This window comes from Erythranthe guttata, chromosome 4, assembly GCF_056151865.1.
Source record: "Erythranthe guttata isolate IM_541 chromosome 4, IM_541, whole genome shotgun sequence".
Lineage (NCBI taxonomy): Eukaryota > Viridiplantae > Streptophyta > Magnoliopsida > Lamiales > Phrymaceae > Erythranthe > Erythranthe guttata.
The window spans coordinates 8,619,567-8,638,513 of record NC_142536.1 but is presented as its reverse complement, the minus strand read 5'-3'; the positions used below and the strand labels follow the sequence as shown (position 1 = coordinate 8,638,513).

At 39.9% G+C, this 18,947-nt stretch overlaps 1 protein-coding gene across 1 annotated transcript; it reads left to right on the top strand.

Annotated features, from left to right (window-relative positions):
- Positions 1–2,407: 2,407 nt before the first annotated feature.
- Positions 2,408–3,229, top strand: LOC148771067 (uncharacterized). The gene has a single exon (XM_088817467.1). It carries the CDS (start codon positions 2,408–2,410, stop codon positions 3,227–3,229), a length of 822 nt encoding a protein of 273 aa, XP_088673593.1.
- The last annotated feature ends 15,718 nt before the right edge of the window (positions 3,230–18,947 follow it).

The window sequence follows — 18,947 nt, the reverse complement described above, 5'->3', positions numbered from 1 at the left end:
AACACAACATTCATGAGCTAATAGTATTGATTCCTGTGTTATTTCTAATTGGCGAAAACTCCTCTATGTTATAAATATTAGCACATAGTCCCCTGTATTGTGTTTGGCATAGCATACCACCACCTATTCATCATTTGGCTGTTGACTAAAGTAAAATAACTTTATTACCCCTAATATAAAAAAATAAAAAATACCCAGAACTTAAAACCCATGTTACATGTTCCCAAAACAAAAAAATATCTATATGCTCCTCTCCCAAATTCAATCCCAAATCGAAGAGAGTAAATAACCCTAAACTCCCAAACTCAATATCGATCGAAATAATCTCCCAAATGCCTTCTATTTAAAGATTCTCGAAGAAAGACGTGAAGACGGCTGTTAAAGTTCGATTAAAGAGGTAGAAAGTTTTTGGGGAGTTGTGGGTTGTAGTCCAGACATTTGTATTAAAATAGTAGGGTTTATGTTTATGAGGTTTTCGTTTTTTTGGGGGAGTTGTAGGTTGGAGTAACTTTATGTATTTTTTTCGAGAATGTGGGTTGCTGTCCAGATATTGTCTGGATCGTTTGGGGATTGTGGATTAGTGGTCCATATTTTGATATTATTGTTTTATATAGGCTATATCTTGTTTATATCCCCAAGGAACATGTGGGGTCTTATTTTTTTGAGGTTTCAGTTTTTAAAATTTTTTATTAAGGTTTTTGTTTATGATTTTCGTCATTTAGGTTTTTTACTATTGGGATTTTTAGGGTTTTTTTTTTCTTTTTTTTTTTACTATTGCAGAGTTTTAACTTAAAGCTTTATTATTTATGCAGATGAACCTGTTGTGTGAAGTATCTATATGGTTGGATGGGGTTTTCGTATATAATCCTGAACTGTGTTATGTCGGAGGGAGAAAGGTAGTGGCCGTAAAGATTTGCTTGGACTACTTGAACATGCAATTACTGTATGATGTGTACAAAGTATGTGGAGGTAAAAAAAGTGAATGTCAACTTCTACTTCTTGTACCCTGGGCAATCACTTGAACATGGGCTCAAGTACATTATAGATGATGTAAGTATGGCATGGTTGGTGAATGTTCATGATTAACTGGACCAGTTGACACTTTACACTGAAGATGTACACATAGAGCTAATCGTTGCAATTGATAAGGATGGGAATATAATTGAAAAGAAAGTAGAAATTCTTTATTTGCGGAATGTTGATGAAGATATAGTTGATGAAGACTCAATAACTGCACAACCTCAGCCCGAAGAACCAACAAATGAACAACCTTAGCTTGAAGAACCAACAAATGAAGAACCTCTGCATGAAGAACCAACAATTGAAGGACTACAACCTGAAGAACCAACAACTGAAGAAGTACAGCCTGAAGAACCAACAGCTGAAGAAGTACAGCCTCAAGAACCAACAAGTGAAGAACTACATCATGAAGAACCAACAGCTGAAGAAGTACAGCCTAAAGAACCAACAATTGAAGAGCTACAGCCTAAAGAACCAACACTTGAAAAGATTTTTGCTGAATTCCTAACCACTGAAGAACCAGCACCTGAAGATTTGTTTGCTGAAGTACCAAGAAATGAACAACAACCAACTGAAGAACCGGGAAATGAAGAGACCAGGAATGATGATGTGATGTTTTCTGAGGATGATGATTCAGATGATGGTGACTACATTGAGCCTGAAGATTGTCCAAATGATGTTGATGTACATTCTGATGATCCAAGTGAAGAGTTAGAAGACATTGAAGGGTCTTCAGATGATGACATTTTTTTGGATAGACAGTTCGGTAAGCAAGACTTGATCAAAAAGTTGAAAAGAATGGGCAAGAATCAAAAAGACCAGATAGAAGGTTGCAGAAATGTTCAGTGCAACCATCTACGACCCGATGGTACAGTGAGCCAGAAGATGATGATACTATTGATAATCTAGATGACTCAACTAAAACCAAATGCTCTATATTCAGTGAAGGACAGAGTATGAAGAATACAAATTTGGAAGAGTTAATGAAATTTTCAATGTTGATGCATTTAGAGAGGCTCTCACAGATTGGTTAGTGAGAAATGGGTATGAAATTGATTTTTTGAAAAATGAAAGGAAAAGGGTAACTGCAGAATGCAAAGAAAAAGGATGTAGTTGAAGAATCCATGCATCTGCTGTACAAGGTGGTCCAATATTTCAGGTATTTAAATATTATATTTTTTTGTGTACTATTCTATTTTATATTATGGTTTCTTGGTTTCTGCATTTTTTTGTCTTTGTAATATTTATGTACTTATCTATTATGTATTGTTTTTTAACTAAGTATTTTTTAATTTATTTATTGCAGATCAAAAAACTAACTGGAGAACACACTTGTTCAAGGAAAAGAATTAACAAGCATGCCAGTGCAAAATATATTGGAAGGTGAATGGGAGACTCCATTAAAGACTATCCATATGTTGAAATAAGCAAGCTTGGAAACTCGGTGATGAGAAAGGTAGGTGTAGAAGTTGGCTATTGGAAGACTTTGAGGGCGAAAAAAGATGCACTCAACAAAATAAGGGGACAGGATGCTCAAGAATACAGTCGCCTGTGGGACTACTGTGAAACTGTTAGAGCTAAAAATCCTGGTGCTAAGTTATTGCTGAGAAAGATTATTTATTCAGATCCTCCAACAGGATTTGAGATGATGTATTTTAGCCTTCCCCCAATGAGGTTGGAATTTCAAGCAGGATGCGGGCCACTAATTGGATTAGATGATTGTTTCTTGAAAACACCACGTGGAGGGCAGCTCATTTGTGCTGTTGGAAGGGATGGGAATGATAACCTTTTTCCAATTTCCCTAGTTGTGGTTCCAGTTGAGAACAGAGAATCTTGGACATGGTTTGTGGGTGAGTTGCTAGAAGAAATTGGAGGTGTTGAAGAAAACAAATGGACCTTCATTTCAGACAAGCAAAAAAGTCTTCTTGCAGCTATTAAAGATGTTGCCCCTGGTTGTGATCACAGGTTTTGTGTGAGGCACATCTACCAGAACTTCAAGAAAAAATGGCCAACTTTAGAGCTGAAAACAACGTTATGGAGAGCTGCTTCCACATGCAACAAGAATGAGTTTGAAGCAGTTATGGTGGAGATTGGTAGGTTTGATAAAGCTGCAGCAGAATATCTAAGAGAAATTCCTCCATGTCATTGGGCCAAAATCTTATTTCTCAAGAAGCTGCAAGACAGATGTGTTATTAAACAATCTTTGTGAATCCTTCAATAGCTACATCCTTAAGGCTAGAGATAAGCCTATTATTGGCATGTTTGAGTGGATAAGAAGTAAATTGACAAGCCAAATTCAAACAAAAAAGGCTAGAATGGAGAAGTATGAAGGGTCTATCCGTCCTAATATCTTGAAGAAGATCAACAAGTCTCAACAACTTGCAAAAAATTGTTTTCCAAGATGGCATGGACAAGAAGAATTTGAAGTGGATATTCATAATGACAGATATGTAGTGGACCTAGTTACCAGAACATGCACATGTGGATTGTTTCAATTAAATGGGTATCCCTGTCATCATGCATGTGCTTGCATTGCAGATATGAGGTATAGAGTTGAGGACTATGTGGACTCGTGGTATAAAAAAGATACATACTTGAAGGTTTATGCATATATGATACATGCAGTCCCTGGACCAAAAGACTACATCAAGACCTCTTTTGAGCCACTTGCAGCCCCAAAGTTCAACAAGAAAGCTGGGAGACCTACGAAAATGAGAAGAAGAGGTCCAGATGAACTTCACACCACTTCTTACAGAAAGGGTCTCACACATACTTGTAAGAACTGCCTACAACTAGGCCATAATAAAACATCGTGTAAAAATCCTACAAATCCAAGGTCTAAACTTTATAAGGTACTTGTACCTTTTATAAAAAAATTCCTTCTAATTACTTGATTTTTTTTAAAGTATTTCAAGAATTATTATAAGTTATTTGTTGGTTTATTTGTATGTGATAGGTAAACCTTGCAACTGAGGACGTTCAAAATTCTCAAGGACCATCATCCTCTGTTGCAGCAACATCTGTTCAAACAAGCTCTTCTACACCAAGGTCTGATGTTTCCAGCTCTGTTGCACCATCTTCTACTCAACCAAGCTATTTTGCACCTTCTTCCATTCAAAAACAATCTAGCTTTGTTGCACCTGCTGCTCCACCAGGAAGGGTTAGAAACAATCAAAATTGTTTTATTTTTCTTCTCTTTATGCCCCATTTATTTTTCTAACTCACAGGCTACACTTGTAGGTATATGTGGGAAGAAGAAATGAGGGTTTACTAGGAAGAAGTAAGAAAAAAAAAAAAAAACGCGGGCAACAAATCAAACACAAAAAGTGCTTGTTGTTGTACCAACGATACCTCCAACTTCACAAGCAATTGTTCCTCCAACGGCAACAACTAATGTTTCTCTAAATGTTCCAAATTCAAGTAACCCTCCAGTTCGCAAAAGGAAGCCTTAAATATTCGAAGTCGTTCATAATATTAGGGATGCTTCCAAGAAGAAGCGCATTTGGAAAGTTTGACTTACATGTATATAGTTGAAAGTTGAACATGTTTTTGGATGACTTGATGGTTTTCCTTGTGGTTTTTGATGCAATTGTAACAGGCTGTGATGGTTTCTTGATGCAATGTTGGCTGTCTATTGAACATTATTTTTGTTGGACCTATTTTGATGTATTTGGAAATATTCTGATGTTCTTTATTGGTGTTGGTTGTTTCTGAAAAATATTGCTGTTTGTTTAAGATATTTTGATGTTTTTTATGGATGGGTTATTTGTAGTTGAATTTTAGGTTATTGTTTATTTTAAGATGTCTCTTGTTGGTTATTGTTGATGTATGAATTGGTTGTTGCTGCAATTAGAAAATTTAACCATTGCAAACTTGAACAAATAATTAACAAATAACATCTCAAATTCTCAATAATACTTGAATAAATAACATTGTCAATATTACATTGATAAACAACAACACTACATTACATCTTGCATTAAATAAAACATACTAAATTGATTAAAGGTTCCAAATCTTCGTTAACAACACTAGAACAATGGCGAACAATGCTCTATGCATACAACCCATGAGATTTTCAACATGATTTGATCATTCCGATGGTTTTCTTTTTTCTCTGCGACACTAGCTTTAGAAATAACTTCATCTAGCTCTTCGATATCATCTGGAAAAGCTTGCTCAGCATATTCCCAACTTTGATATTGTACAGTCACCCCAATGGATTCCCCTGTTGCTCGATACGGGTCACACCAACGAAAAAACCGGCATTGACGAAACTGTAATACAATCTTCCTTTTGATGGTTTTGTTGCAGTTTCGACCACCCTTATACAAGGTTTTAAATTGCAGAAACAAAATGGGTTAAATGGATACCTCAGATCCATATATTTCTTGCATTCATTTATCTTCGTCGCGTTGCTTGAGGTGTGAGAAGACATTATTTCTCTAATTTGCTGGGAATTGCAGAAAATGAACTGAAGAAATTGGGGGAAGAAGATGAAATTGATTGGATGATGTTGAGCTTGACATTATTTGAGAAATGCTATCTTATCGAGTGTTCAACTCTTTGATTTCCATTTCCTTCGAATAGTACTTATTGAGTGATCGGTATGAAATTCTTTGAAGCCGATCGTTTTCCTTCAAGTTTTATTCAATTATCTAAACTTCATATCTTGAAACATCGAGACCTCTTTGAAACCTTTCACTTGATCCCATTTCTTCGGAATTCTTTTGTCTTTGAAATCCTAAAATAATCAGAATAATATGGTCCTCTTATATGATCGATGAAGTCCTTTTGGGACGCCTCAAGGACAATGGATATTAATGGGCCCGGGGCTGTTTGGAGGTGACCGCTGGGCGGTATCGGGCCGACGGTGGGTAGTCTCTCCAACAGTACCACATAGGTTTAGACCCGTACACAACTTGATAATGACCTAAGTTAATCTCGCGAATATCAAAATCGTCGTGTGTCAAGTCTAACCTACCAATCAAAGATGCTCATAGAACTCGATTATGCCAAACTAATGCAGTCCCTAGTTAATCTAGCCGACCACGTTAATTCAACATAACCCTTTTCTATGGCTACCTTCATCACTATGTCAATTGAATTACAGCTTACTCTACCATAGCACTCCCCGCTAACACGGCTTACTGCACTATAGTAAAGGGCTACACATAATCCAACCGTTGGCAGAAGGAAAGAAATAACTCAACAGATTGGGTTTTTCTTTATAGCTTGAAATGATTCTTAATTAAATTAAGAATGAGGGATTTTTATTAAAATGTTTTATCTCATCAGAAGGTTTTGGATTGGTCTATGTGATTCCTACATCTATGTTCTCTAAAGGTATATGGAAACGCATATTGTCCTAAGAGGAACATACGACCTAATTATATAATTAATTACATTAATTAATTATCGGGGTTTTCAAAATAATTATAGAACCTCAACTAACATAAATCAATCAAATAATGTTGAGGTACTATTAATTAAGTTGAAGTATAATCAATATTATACGTGTGTTCTATTAATTGAAATCAATTTAACAATTTAAATTAATTAATTAATCTAACACCTATTTACTAAAATAGATGATTGTCGATCCAATTATCTAATTAGGATTAATTGAAAATAATTTTCCGAAAATTAAAATCAATTTGTTTTAAGTTTAATTTTAGAAATCTGAATTTTTTTTTTTTTTTTTTTTTTAATTTTCAGTGAACCGGTTCGGCCCAACCGGTCTGACCGGTTCGGACCGAAGCGGTCCGGTTCTGTCCGGTCCAGCTGACCCAAATCAGTGGGCCGAGTCAGTCGGACCGGGAACCGGTCTGACCGACCCGAATCCACTTGGATTCGGTCAACTAAACGCATACAACCATCGAACCGGCCGGTTCGACCGGTTCGATCCGAACAATTAAAAAACCGACGTTTTAAAAACAATTTCAGATCCGATTTTCCAATTTTAAACAATTTTAAAGCTGGAAAAATTCTAAACAATATTTCAAAAATATTTTAAACTTACGAAAACTCCCAATTACATAATACGACAATCACTACTTTAATAAATCGAACATGCATAAAATCATAGCATATTAAACGAACGCAATTAATTGCGCAACGAGCTCTGATACCACTGTTGGGTTTCGGGCACGCATACGCAGCGGAAAACAAAAATTTAATGTGATTTAAACGACTTTAAAACACACAAGTACATGCCCGACAAATTAAATCAATTAATTGCGTACCTTTGCGCTTCCAGCGAAATTAAAACAACATACATGCTAAATAAATTTAACCGAATTTAAAACAATTAACATGCTCGCGTTTAAACCAATAATCATGCTTGCAAAGATTGAGACGATTACACATAATCACATAAAATCATATGATAGCAAACATGAATTCATAGTTTAAACGTAAATGAATCGAAACTAGGGTTTCGTGTGTTTACCTCTCGACGCGTGAGGTAGGAGCGTTTAGCAAGTCGAGATTGCTACGGAAACCAATCCGTACAATCGGGGCAGCAGCGGTGCAGCGGCAGCAGCGGCGCGTGAGGTCACGGCGGCGCGTGAGGTACACGCGCGGTCTTCGGGGCGGCGCGTGGGGCAGCGTGCGGCTTCGGCTTGTGCGCTGCTCCTCGATTCTTCGATCTACAGTCTTCCTCCTCTCGGATTTCACCTCGTATACTTCGATCTACTAAAACGTGGCACTAGACACGAAGTAGTTAGAATAAAACGGAAGAAACGAAAAGAGGAAAGAATACCGAAAGGGAACGGCCGATGGACGGCCGATTCCGGCGACGGAGAGGCGACGGCGGCGCGGTGGTGGCCGCGGAAAGAGAGGCCGAGAGAGAGAGATGGGGACGGCCGCTTAGGGTTAGGGTTTTTTGTGTGTTTGTGCAAGACCTATAAATCTTGTATTTATAGTGTCTTGCATAAAACCCTAGCGGGCTTAAGTTGGACCGGGCCCAACAGCTTAAGTTCGTTAGTTCCTTTAATTGCTCGTCTCTCTTAATTCAATGATCGGAAAATTGCAACAATTACATTTTCGGAATCATTATAATATCCTCGTCATTACGAGTGCCATCTTTCATTTTCCAACTTTCCAAAAGTGGAAACCCTAGTTCAGTGCACTTTCTAAATTTGGAAACTTCCCGATTTAGAAAGTTCACTAATACGTTCGCCTATTCTTTTCCTTTTCTTATTCTCATTCATAATTCCAAATTACGAATGTTGGACTCAATCATATTGACTTCCAATCATGCAAAGATAAACTATTTTATCTCTGACCGTTTATTCAAAGATCTCATGTGCACGAGCAGTGTGACCCTCGATGGTTCAGGTGTAAGCTAGCCGTGGGCCCACAACTCTTTGCGGTCAAAACTCGTCCCTTAGAGTTACGATTAAGATGAAGCTCGTTTCATCTTAATCACCCAACGAATCAAGATTGGCGTCTAGCAACTACGCGTCGACGTCATGATTCCCTAGATACAAATGAAGTGCCTGCAAGAACCTTCAGATATAGTTAACGTACAGTACGGTCCCTTCGATTCATATGTCCCGATCGAACTAGAGGCATTGGTTCATCGAGACCTCTTTATATGTTCGATGACGGTGCGATCGTTCCAAGTGTTGTAATCCTTACGTGCATGACTTAGAGAATCGAATTCTCTAATCATCACCTAGTCAGCTCTGGCTAGAGACTTAGAATGATTACAAACTTTCAGAACACACAGGACATCCAAGACTATTCTAGCGATCGAATCCCCGACTACAATGCACAGACCTCCCACTAGATTTCGGATTGCACGAACACTGGCCCTTGGGATGGTCCTCGGTGGAACTCAGGGACAGGTCACGATACAGCTGGTCCTCTAGTGAAGTCACGGTGATGTCTAGGTCATAAGGACTAATGGTGTACAACTATACCATAGATATCTCTACTCGATTATTGGGAACCACTTAGAGATTTCTAGCTAGGGTGAGGGAGTTCAGTGAACTCGTCAACTTACGAACACCCACTTATGCATGCCGATATCACAATACCGTTTACTGATGAGATGCAGTACACATACACTAAGTGCTAGTCTTAATGGGGAAGGCCGATATCCTCATTAGTGGCGTAACCCTTCGACTAGGAACACGTTTAACAGTTATAATACTTCAGTAAATATCTCATGATCCTAACGATCAATTACTAGTACTTGTAATAACTGTAAGGACTACATCTATGCTTGTGACAAAGGGACAAAGATATAGAATGCCAATGTGTTTTATCATTAATACGAATAAAGGTTCGTTTATTACAATAATAAATACGAAAGATCACAGCCACAGGTTGGCTTGTTGGTCACCTACTCTAACAATCTCCCACTTGACCTAAAGCCAACTACCCATAAACCGCAATCCCATCGACTCTCGATGTTTCTCATGGACCGATCTTGGTAAAGGCTTCGTGAAGGGGTCTGCAACGTTCTCTTCCGAGGTGACTCGTTCTACCTTAACTTCACCTCTATCAATGATCTCTCGGATCACGTGATACTTCCTCAGAATATGCTTCGACTTCTGATGAGATCGTGGCTCCTTAGCTTGTGCCACGGCTCCGGTGTTATCACAGTACAACGGTACTGGATCACTAGCATCAGGAATGACACCCAACTCTTGGATGAACTTCCTTATCCAAGTCCCTTCTTTTGCAGCTTCAGACGCTGCAATGTATTCCGCTTCGGTAGTGGAATCGGCCGTCGTGCTTTGCTTGGAACTCTTCCAACACACGGCACCACCATTCAGCGTGAATATAAATCCAGAATTCGACTTTGAGTCGTCCACGTCCGATTGAAAACTAGAGTAAGTGAAACCCTCTAATTTCAACTCGGCACCTCCATAGACCAAAAATATATCCTTAGTCCTTCGCAAGTACTTGAGGATATCTTTCACGGCTTTCCAGTGAGCCGGGCCGGGGTTAGACTGATATCTGCTTGTGACACTCACAGCATACGCAATATCGGGTCTCGTACATAGCATGCCATACATTATGCTTCCTATGGCAGAAGCATAGGGCGTCATTTTCATCTCCTCGATTTCACTAGGTGTTTGGGGACACATAGATTTCGAGAGACGAACCCCATGGGACATTGGCAAGAATCCCTTCTTGGATTCTTCCATGCTAAACCGTTTCATAACGGTGTCTATGTACAGGCTTTGGGATAAGCCAAGCATCTTTCTTGCTCTATCTCTATAGATGCGTATTCCCAATACATAAGATGCTTCTCCCAAATCCTTCATTGAGAAACGTGTGGACAACCATGCTTTCGTTTGCTGTAACATTCCTACGTCATTCCCAATGAGTAGAATGTCATCAACGTAAAGCACTAGAAATATTACTGCCCTCCCACTAACCTTCTTGTATACACAAGGTTCCTCCGGATTCTTCTCAAAATCAAACTCTTTGATAGTTGAGTCGAACCTAATGTTCCAACTACGGGATGCTTGCTTCAATCCATAAATGGATCGCTGGAGCTTGCAAACCTTTTGCTCACTTCCAGAAGATATGAAGCCTTCCGGCTGCGCCATGTAAATTTCTTCCTCAATATCTCCATTAAGGAAGGCGGTCTTCACATCCATTTGCCATATCTCGTAGTCGTACCACGCAGCTATGGCCAGCAAAATCCTAATGGACTTCAGCATCGCGACTGGCGAAAAGGTTTCCTCATAGTCAACACCTTGCCTTTGAGTATATCCTTTTGCTACCAATCTAGCTTTATAGGTCGATACCTTTCCATCAACTCCAATTTTCTTCTTATAGATCCACTTGCAGCCTATAGGAACAATTCCTTTGGGTGGATCTACCAAGGTCCATACCTTGTTGGAGTACATGGAGTCCATTTCGGATTTCATGGCAGTTAGCCAATGTCCCATGTCCGCATCCGATACGGCCTCATTGTATGTTCTTGGATCTCGTCCAAGATCAACATGATCTTCATCATTTTCGAGGAGGAATAACCTATCCGGCATTTTCCGAACTCTTTCGGATCTACGTACCGTAGGTTCAGGAGGTATATCAGTGGTTTGTTGTATTGGTTCGATTACTTGTTCTTGCGTTTGAACTTCACTTTGTGGTTCTTGAACTACTTCAAGTTCTATCATGCTGCCCTTTCTATCGGATAGAAACTCCCTTTCCAAAAAGGTGGCATTTCTCGAAACAAACGTCTTTGCTTCTTTGACATAGTAGAACTCGTATCCCATCGAGTCTTCGGGATACCCCACAAAATAGCACAAGTCGGATTTACTATCCAACTTATCTCCCACTAATCGCTTCACATAAGCGGGACAACCCCATATCCTAATATGTTTGTAATTGGGTTTCCGGGAATGCCAAAGTTCATAAGGTGTGGATTTAACTGCTTTGGTGTTAACTCTATTCAGCAAATACGCGGCAGTACGGAGTGCATGACCCCACAAGTATGCCGGTAAGTTTGTGAACCCCATCATTGATCGAACCATATATAATTAAGTTCGATTCCGACGTTCGGATACTCCATTAAGTTGAGGAGTTCCCGGTGGAGTCCATTGGGACTGTATCCCATTTTCTTTTAGATAGTCAATGAACTCGATGCTCAAGTATTCTCCACCACGATCGGATCGCAGCTTCTTAATACTTCGTCCGAGTTGCTTTTCTACTTCATGTCTAAAATCTTTGAACTTTTCAAATGTTTCAGACTTGTACTTCATCAAGTACACATACCCATACCTAGAATAATCGTCGGTAAAGGTAGCGAAGTAGTTATATCCACCCTTCGCACTAACACTTAGTGGACCACATACGTCTGTATGGATCAAATCCAAAAGACCCTCGGCTCGTTCCATTTTCCCTTTGTAGGGTGACTTGGTCATTTTCCCTTTAAGGCAGGATTCACAAGTTTGTAGTGATTTCACGTCCTCCAAAGAGAACAATCCTTCACTGACAAAATCGTTCATCCTTCTTAAAGAGACATGACCTAATCTAGCGTGCCAAAGTTGTGCGGGGTTTTGATCTATCTCCTTACGTTTTGCTGATATAACATTAATAGGTATTTCATTTGGATTTAGTTCATACAAGTTGTTTAATAGTCGTCCTTTGCAAATTAAATTCTCATTCTTTTGTATAATGCAAATCGAATTTCCAAAAACAAAAGTAAAACCTTCAATATCTAATACAGGAATAGAAATAAGGTTTCTAATGAGCGACGGAACAAATAAACAATCGTTCAAAACAATAGGAAAACTAGAATCCAAAACATTTAAGTAAATTGTGCCAATGGCTTCAGCAGCAACTCTTGCTCCATTCCCCATCCTTAGGTAGGTCTCACCCGCTCTAAGTCTTCGACTTCTTTTCATTAGCTGCAAATCATTGCACAAATGTGAGCCACAGCCCGTATCCAATACCCAAGAAGAAGAGTTGACAGATAAATTTACGTCAATGAAATACGTACCCTTTTTAGAACCTTTCTGCTTCAGGTAAGCCTTGCAGTTGCGGCGCCAATGTCCTTTCTTTCCACAGTGATGGCAAGCATCATCAACTTGTTTGCCAACCTTTGCTTTGGGGCCCCCACTACCTTCACCCACTTCGAACTTGCTGTTTGGGAAGGGAACTCTTTCCTTTCTCTTATTTTGGAAAGAACTCTTCTTTCCAGAAGTAGCAGCAATGAGAACAGACTTCTCTTTCTTAATGGTGGACTCGAAGCTGACCAACATGTTCATTAACTCATCCAAGGGAGGATCGAGTTTGTCCATGTTGAAGTTCACTATGAACGATTCATAGGAACTAGGAAGGGATAACAGGATCAAATCCAACGAGAGCTCGGCCGGGAGGGTGACATCAAGATTCACTAGCTTTTCAAGGAGAGTGATCATTTTGAGACAGTGCTCGTGGACCAAAGTCCCTTCGCGCAGTCTCGCTGTGATCAACTCCTTTGTAGCAGCGTACCTCGATGCCCTAATATTCTCACTATACATGCTATCGAGATGAGCCTTTATATCGAAAGCATGCAAGTGAGACTCATATTTCCTCGCAAGCGCGGGCTCCATGGCGGCTATCATATAGCACCTAGCATGAGTGTCATCTTTCTTCCAAACTTCATAAGTTTCCTTTTCAGCATCAGTCGCTGTGGCAGGTATAGTGGCGGGAAGTCTCTCGTTCAAAACATAGAGACGCCCCTCAACAGTTAGCACAAGCTTAAGACTACGCAACCAATCTAGGTAATTAGGGCCATTGAGTTTATTGTCGAGGATTGACATTATGGGATTCTTAGACATGATTATCTGAGACATATAGAGAAGAGGATTATTAGAGATTCGCGTTAAATGATTGTTACAATTAAATGTTTGGACTTATGTTATTTAATTGTTCTCCCACTAATTTTATCGAGTTCCACTTCCCTCTAGTAGACAAACGAGAAAACTGATTTTTCTTAATGGGCTTTAGGTCCAATAGACAAATATAACCCGTAGTTAATCTAGCCCGATTATATTTGCCCAAAGGTAGATCACAATCAATCATATCCACAATATGACCCTAAATTAATTTTCCTCACACTTGATAATGACCTAAGTTAATCTCGCGAATATCAAAATCGTCGTGTGTCAAGTCTAACCTACGAATCAAAGATGCTCATAGAACTCGATTATGCCAAACTAATGCAGTCCCTAGTTAATCTAGCCGACCATGTTAATTCAACATAACCCTTTTCTATGGCTACCTTCATCACTATGTCAATTGAATTACAGCTTACTCTACCATAGCACTCCCCGCTAACACGGCTTACTGCACTATAGTAAAGGGCTACACATAATCCAACCGTTGGCAGAAGGAAAGAAATAACTCAACAGATTGGGTTTTTCTTTATAGCTTGAAATGATTCTTAATTAAATTAAGAATGAGGGATTTTTATTAAAATGTTTTATCTCATCAGAAGGTTTTGGATTGGTCTATGTGATTCCTACATCTATGTTCTCTAAAGGTATATGGAAACGCATATTGTCCTAAGAGGAACATACGACCTAATTATATAATTAATTACATTAATTAATTATCGGGGTTTTCAAAATAATTATAGAACCTCAACTAACATAAATCAATCAAATAATGTTGAGGTACTATTAATTAAGTTGAAGTATAATCAATATTATACGTGTGTTCTATTAATTGAAATCAATTTAACAATTTAAATTAATTAATTAATCTAACACCTATTTACTAAAATAGATGATTGTCGATCCAATTATCTAATTGTGATTAATTGAAAATAATTTTCCGAAAATTAAAATCAATTTGTTTTAAGTTTAATTTTAGAAATCTGAATTTTTTTTTTTTTTTTTTTTTTTTTTTTTTTTTTTTATTTTCAGTGAACCGGTTCGGCCCAACCGGTCTGACCGGTTCGGACCGAAGCGGTCCGGTTCTGTCCGGTCCAGCTGACCCAAATCAGTGGGCCGAGTCAGTCGGACCGGGAACCGGTCTGACCGACCCGAATCCACTTGGATTCGGTCAACTAAACGCATACAACCATCGAACCGGCCGGTTCGACCGGTTCGATCCGAACAATTAAAAAACCGACGTTTTAAAAACAATTTCAGATCCGATTTTCCAATTTTAAACAATTTTAAAGCTGGAAAAATTCTAAACAATATTTCAAAAATATTTTAAACTTACGAAAACTCCCAATTACATAATACGACAATCACTACTTTAATAAATCGAACATGCATAAAATCATAGCATATTAAACGAACGCAATTAATTGCGCAACGAGCTCTGATACCACTGTTGGGTTTCGGGCACGCATACGCAGCGGAAAACAAAAATTTAATGTGATTTAAACGACTTTAAAACACACAAGTACATGCCCGACAAATTAAATCAATTAATTGCGTACCTTTGCGCTTCCAGCGAAATTAAAACAACATACATGCTAAATAAATTTAACCGAATTTAAAACAATTAACATGCTCGCGTTTAAACCAATAATCATGCTTGCAAAGATTGAGACGATTACACATAATCACATAAAATCATATGATAGCAAACATGAATTCATAGTTTAAACGTAAATGAATCGAAACTAGGGTTTCGTGTGTTTACCTCTCGACGCGTGAGGTAGGAGCGTTTAGCAAGTCGAGATTGCTACGGAAACCAATCCGTACAATCGGGGCAGCAGCGGTGCAGCGGCAGCAGCGGCGCGTGAGGTCACGGCGGCGCGTGAGGTACACGCGCGGTCTTCGGGGCGGCGCGTGGGGCAGCGTGCGGCTTCGGCTTGTGCGCTGCTCCTCGATTCTTCGATCTACAGTCTTCCTCCTCTCGGATTTCACCTCGTATACTTCGATCTACTAAAACGTGGCACTAGACACGAAGTAGTTAGAATAAAACGGAAGAAACGAAAAGAGGAAAGAATACCGAAAGGGAACGGCCGATGGACGGCCGATTCCGGCGACGGAGAGGCGACGGCGGCGCGGTGGTGGCCGCGGAAAGAGAGGCCGAGAGAGAGAGATGGGGACGGCCGCTTAGGGTTAGGGTTTTTTGTGTGTTTGTGCAAGACCTATAAATCTTGTATTTATAGTGTCTTGCATAAAACCCTAGCGGGCTTAAGTTGGACCGGGCCCAACAGCTTAAGTTCGTTAGTTCCTTTAATTGCTCGTCTCTCTTAATTCAATGATCGGAAAATTGCAACAATTACATTTTCGGAATCATTATAATATCCTCGTCATTACGAGTGCCATCTTTCATTTTCCAACTTTCCAAAAGTGGAAACCCTAGTTCAGTGCACTTTCTAAATTTGGAAACTTCCCGATTTAGAAAGTTCACTAATACGTTCGCCTATTCTTTTCCTTTTCTTATTCTCATTCATAATTCCAAATTACGAATGTTGGACTCAATCATATTGACTTCCAATCATGCAAAGATAAACTATTTTATCTCTGACCGTTTATTCAAAGATCTCATGTGCACGAGCAGTGTGACCCTCGATGGTTCAGGTGTAAGCTAGCCGTGGGCCCACAACTCTTTGCGGTCAAAACTCGTCCCTTAGAGTTACGATTAAGATGAAGCTCGTTTCATCTTAATCACCCAACGAATCAAGATTGGCGTCTAGCAACTACGCGTCGACGTCATGATTCCCTAGATACAAATGAAGTGCCTGCAAGAACCTTCAGATATAGTTAACGTACAGTACGGTCCCTTCGATTCATATGTCCCGATCGAACTAGAGGCATTGGTTCATCGAGACCTCTTTATATGTTCGATGACGGTGCGATCGTTCCAAGTGTTGTAATCCTTACGTGCATGACTTAGAGAATCGAATTCTCTAATCATCACCTAGTCAGCTCTGGCTAGAGACTTAGAATGATTACAAACTTTCAGAACACACAGGACATCCAAGACTATTCTAGCGATCGAATCCCCGACTACAATGCACAGACCTCCCACTAGATTTCGGATTGCACGAACACTGGCCCTTGGGATGGTCCTCGGTGGAACTCAGGGACAGGTCACGATACAGCTGGTCCTCTAGTGAAGTCACGGTGATGTCTAGGTCATAAGGACTAATGGTGTACAACTATACCATCGATATCTCTACTCGATTATTGGGAACCACTTAGAGATTTCTAGCTAGGGTGAGGGAGTTCAGTGAACTCGTCAACTTACGAACACCCACTTATGCATGCCGATATCACAATACCGTTTACTGATGAGATGCAGTACACATACACTAAGTGCTAGTCTTAATGGGGAAGGCCGATATCCTCATTAGTGGCGTAACCCTTCGACTAGGAACACGTTTAACAGTTATAATACTTCAGTAAATATCTCATGATCCTAACGATCAATTACTAGTACTTGTAATAACTGTAAGGACTACATCTATGCTTGTGACAAAGGGACAAAGATATAGAATGCCAATGTGTTTTATCATTAATACGAATAAAGGTTCGTTTATTACAATAATAAATACGAAAGATCACAGCCACAGGTTGGCTTGTTGGTCACCTACTCTAACAATCTCCCACTTGACCTAAAGCCAACTACCCATAAACCGCAATCCCATCGACTCTCGATGTTTCTCATGGACCGATCTTGGTAAAGGCTTCGTGAAGGGGTCTGCAACGTTCTCTTCCGAGGTGACTCGTTCTACCTTAACTTCACCTCTATCAATGATCTCTCGGATCACGTGATACTTCCTCAGAATATGCTTCGACTTCTGATGAGATCGTGGCTCCTTAGCTTGTGCCACGGCTCCGGTGTTATCACAGTACAACGGTACTGGATCACTAGCATCAGGAATGACACCCAACTCTTGGATGAACTTCCTTATCCAAGTCCCTTCTTTTGCAGCTTCAGACGCTGCAATGTATTCCGCTTCGGTAGTGGAATCGGCCGTCGTGCTTTGCTTGGAACTCTTCCAACACACGGCACCACCATTCAGCGTGAATATAAATCCAGAATTCGACTTTGAGTCGTCCACGTCCGATTGAAAACTAGAGTCAGTGAAACCCTCTAATTTCAACTCGGCACCTCCATAGACCAAAAATATATCCTTAGTCCTTCGCAAGTACTTGAGGATATCTTTCACGGCTTTCCAGTGAGCCGGGCCGGGGTTAGACTGATATCTGCTTGTGACACTCACAGCATACGCAATATCGGGTCTCGTACATAGCATGCCATACATTATGCTTCCTATGGCAGAAGCATAGGGCGTCATTTTCATCTCCTCGATTTCACTAGGTGTTTGGGGACACATAGATTTCGAGAGACGAACCCCATGGGACATTGGCAAGAATCCCTTCTTGGATTCTTCCATGCTAAACCGTTTCATAACGGTGTCTATGTACAGGCTTTGGGATAAGCCAAGCATCTTTCTTGCTCTATCTCTATAGATGCGTATTCCCAATACATAAGATGCTTCTCCCAAATCCTTCATTGAGAAACGTGTGGACAACCATGCTTTCGTTTGCTGTAACATTCCTACGTCATTCCCAATGAGTAGAATGTCATCAACGTAAAGCACTAGAAATATTACTGCCCTCCCACTAACCTTCTTGTATACACAAGGTTCCTCCGGATTCTTCTCAAAATCAAACTCTTTGATAGTTGAGTCGAACCTAATGTTCCAACTACGGGATGCTTGCTTCAATCCATAAATGGATCGCTGGAGCTTGCAAACCTTTTGCTCACTTCCAGAAGATATGAAGCCTTCCGGCTGCGCCATGTAAATTTCTTCCTCAATATCTCCATTAAGGAAGGCGGTCTTCACATCCATTTGCCATATCTCGTAGTCGTACCACGCAGCTATGGCCAGCAAAATCCTAATGGACTTCAGCATCGCGACTGGCGAAAAGGTTTCCTCATAGTCAACGCCTTGCCTTTGAGTATATCCTTTTGCTACCAATCTAGCTTTATAGGTCGATACCTTTCCATCAACTCCAATTTTCTTCTTATAGATCCACTTGCAGCCTATAGGAACAATTCCTTTGGGTGGATCTACCAAGGTCCATACCTTGTTGGAGTACATGGAGTCCATTTCGGATTTCATGGCAGTTAGCCAATGTCCCATGTCCGCATCCGATACGGCCTCATTGTATGTTCTTGGATCTCGTCCAAGATCAACATGATCTTCATCATTTTCGAGGAGGAATAACCTATCCGGCATTTTCCGAACTCTTTCGGATCTACGTACCGTAGGTTCAGGAGGTATATCAGTGGTTTGTTGTATTGGTTCGATTACTTGTTCTTGCGTTTGAACTTCACTTTGTGGTTCTTGAACTACTTCAAGTTCTATCATGCTGCCCTTTCTATCGGATAGAAACTCCCTTTCCAAAAAGGTGGCATTTCTCGAAACAAACGTCTTTGCTTCTTTGACATAGTAGAACTCGTATCCCATCGAGTCTTCGGGATACCCC

Coding starts and splice junctions, on each gene's coding strand:
- LOC148771067 (XM_088817467.1), top strand. CDS start 2,408: ATGGGAGACTCCATTAAAGACTATCCATATGTTGAAATAAGCAAGCTT.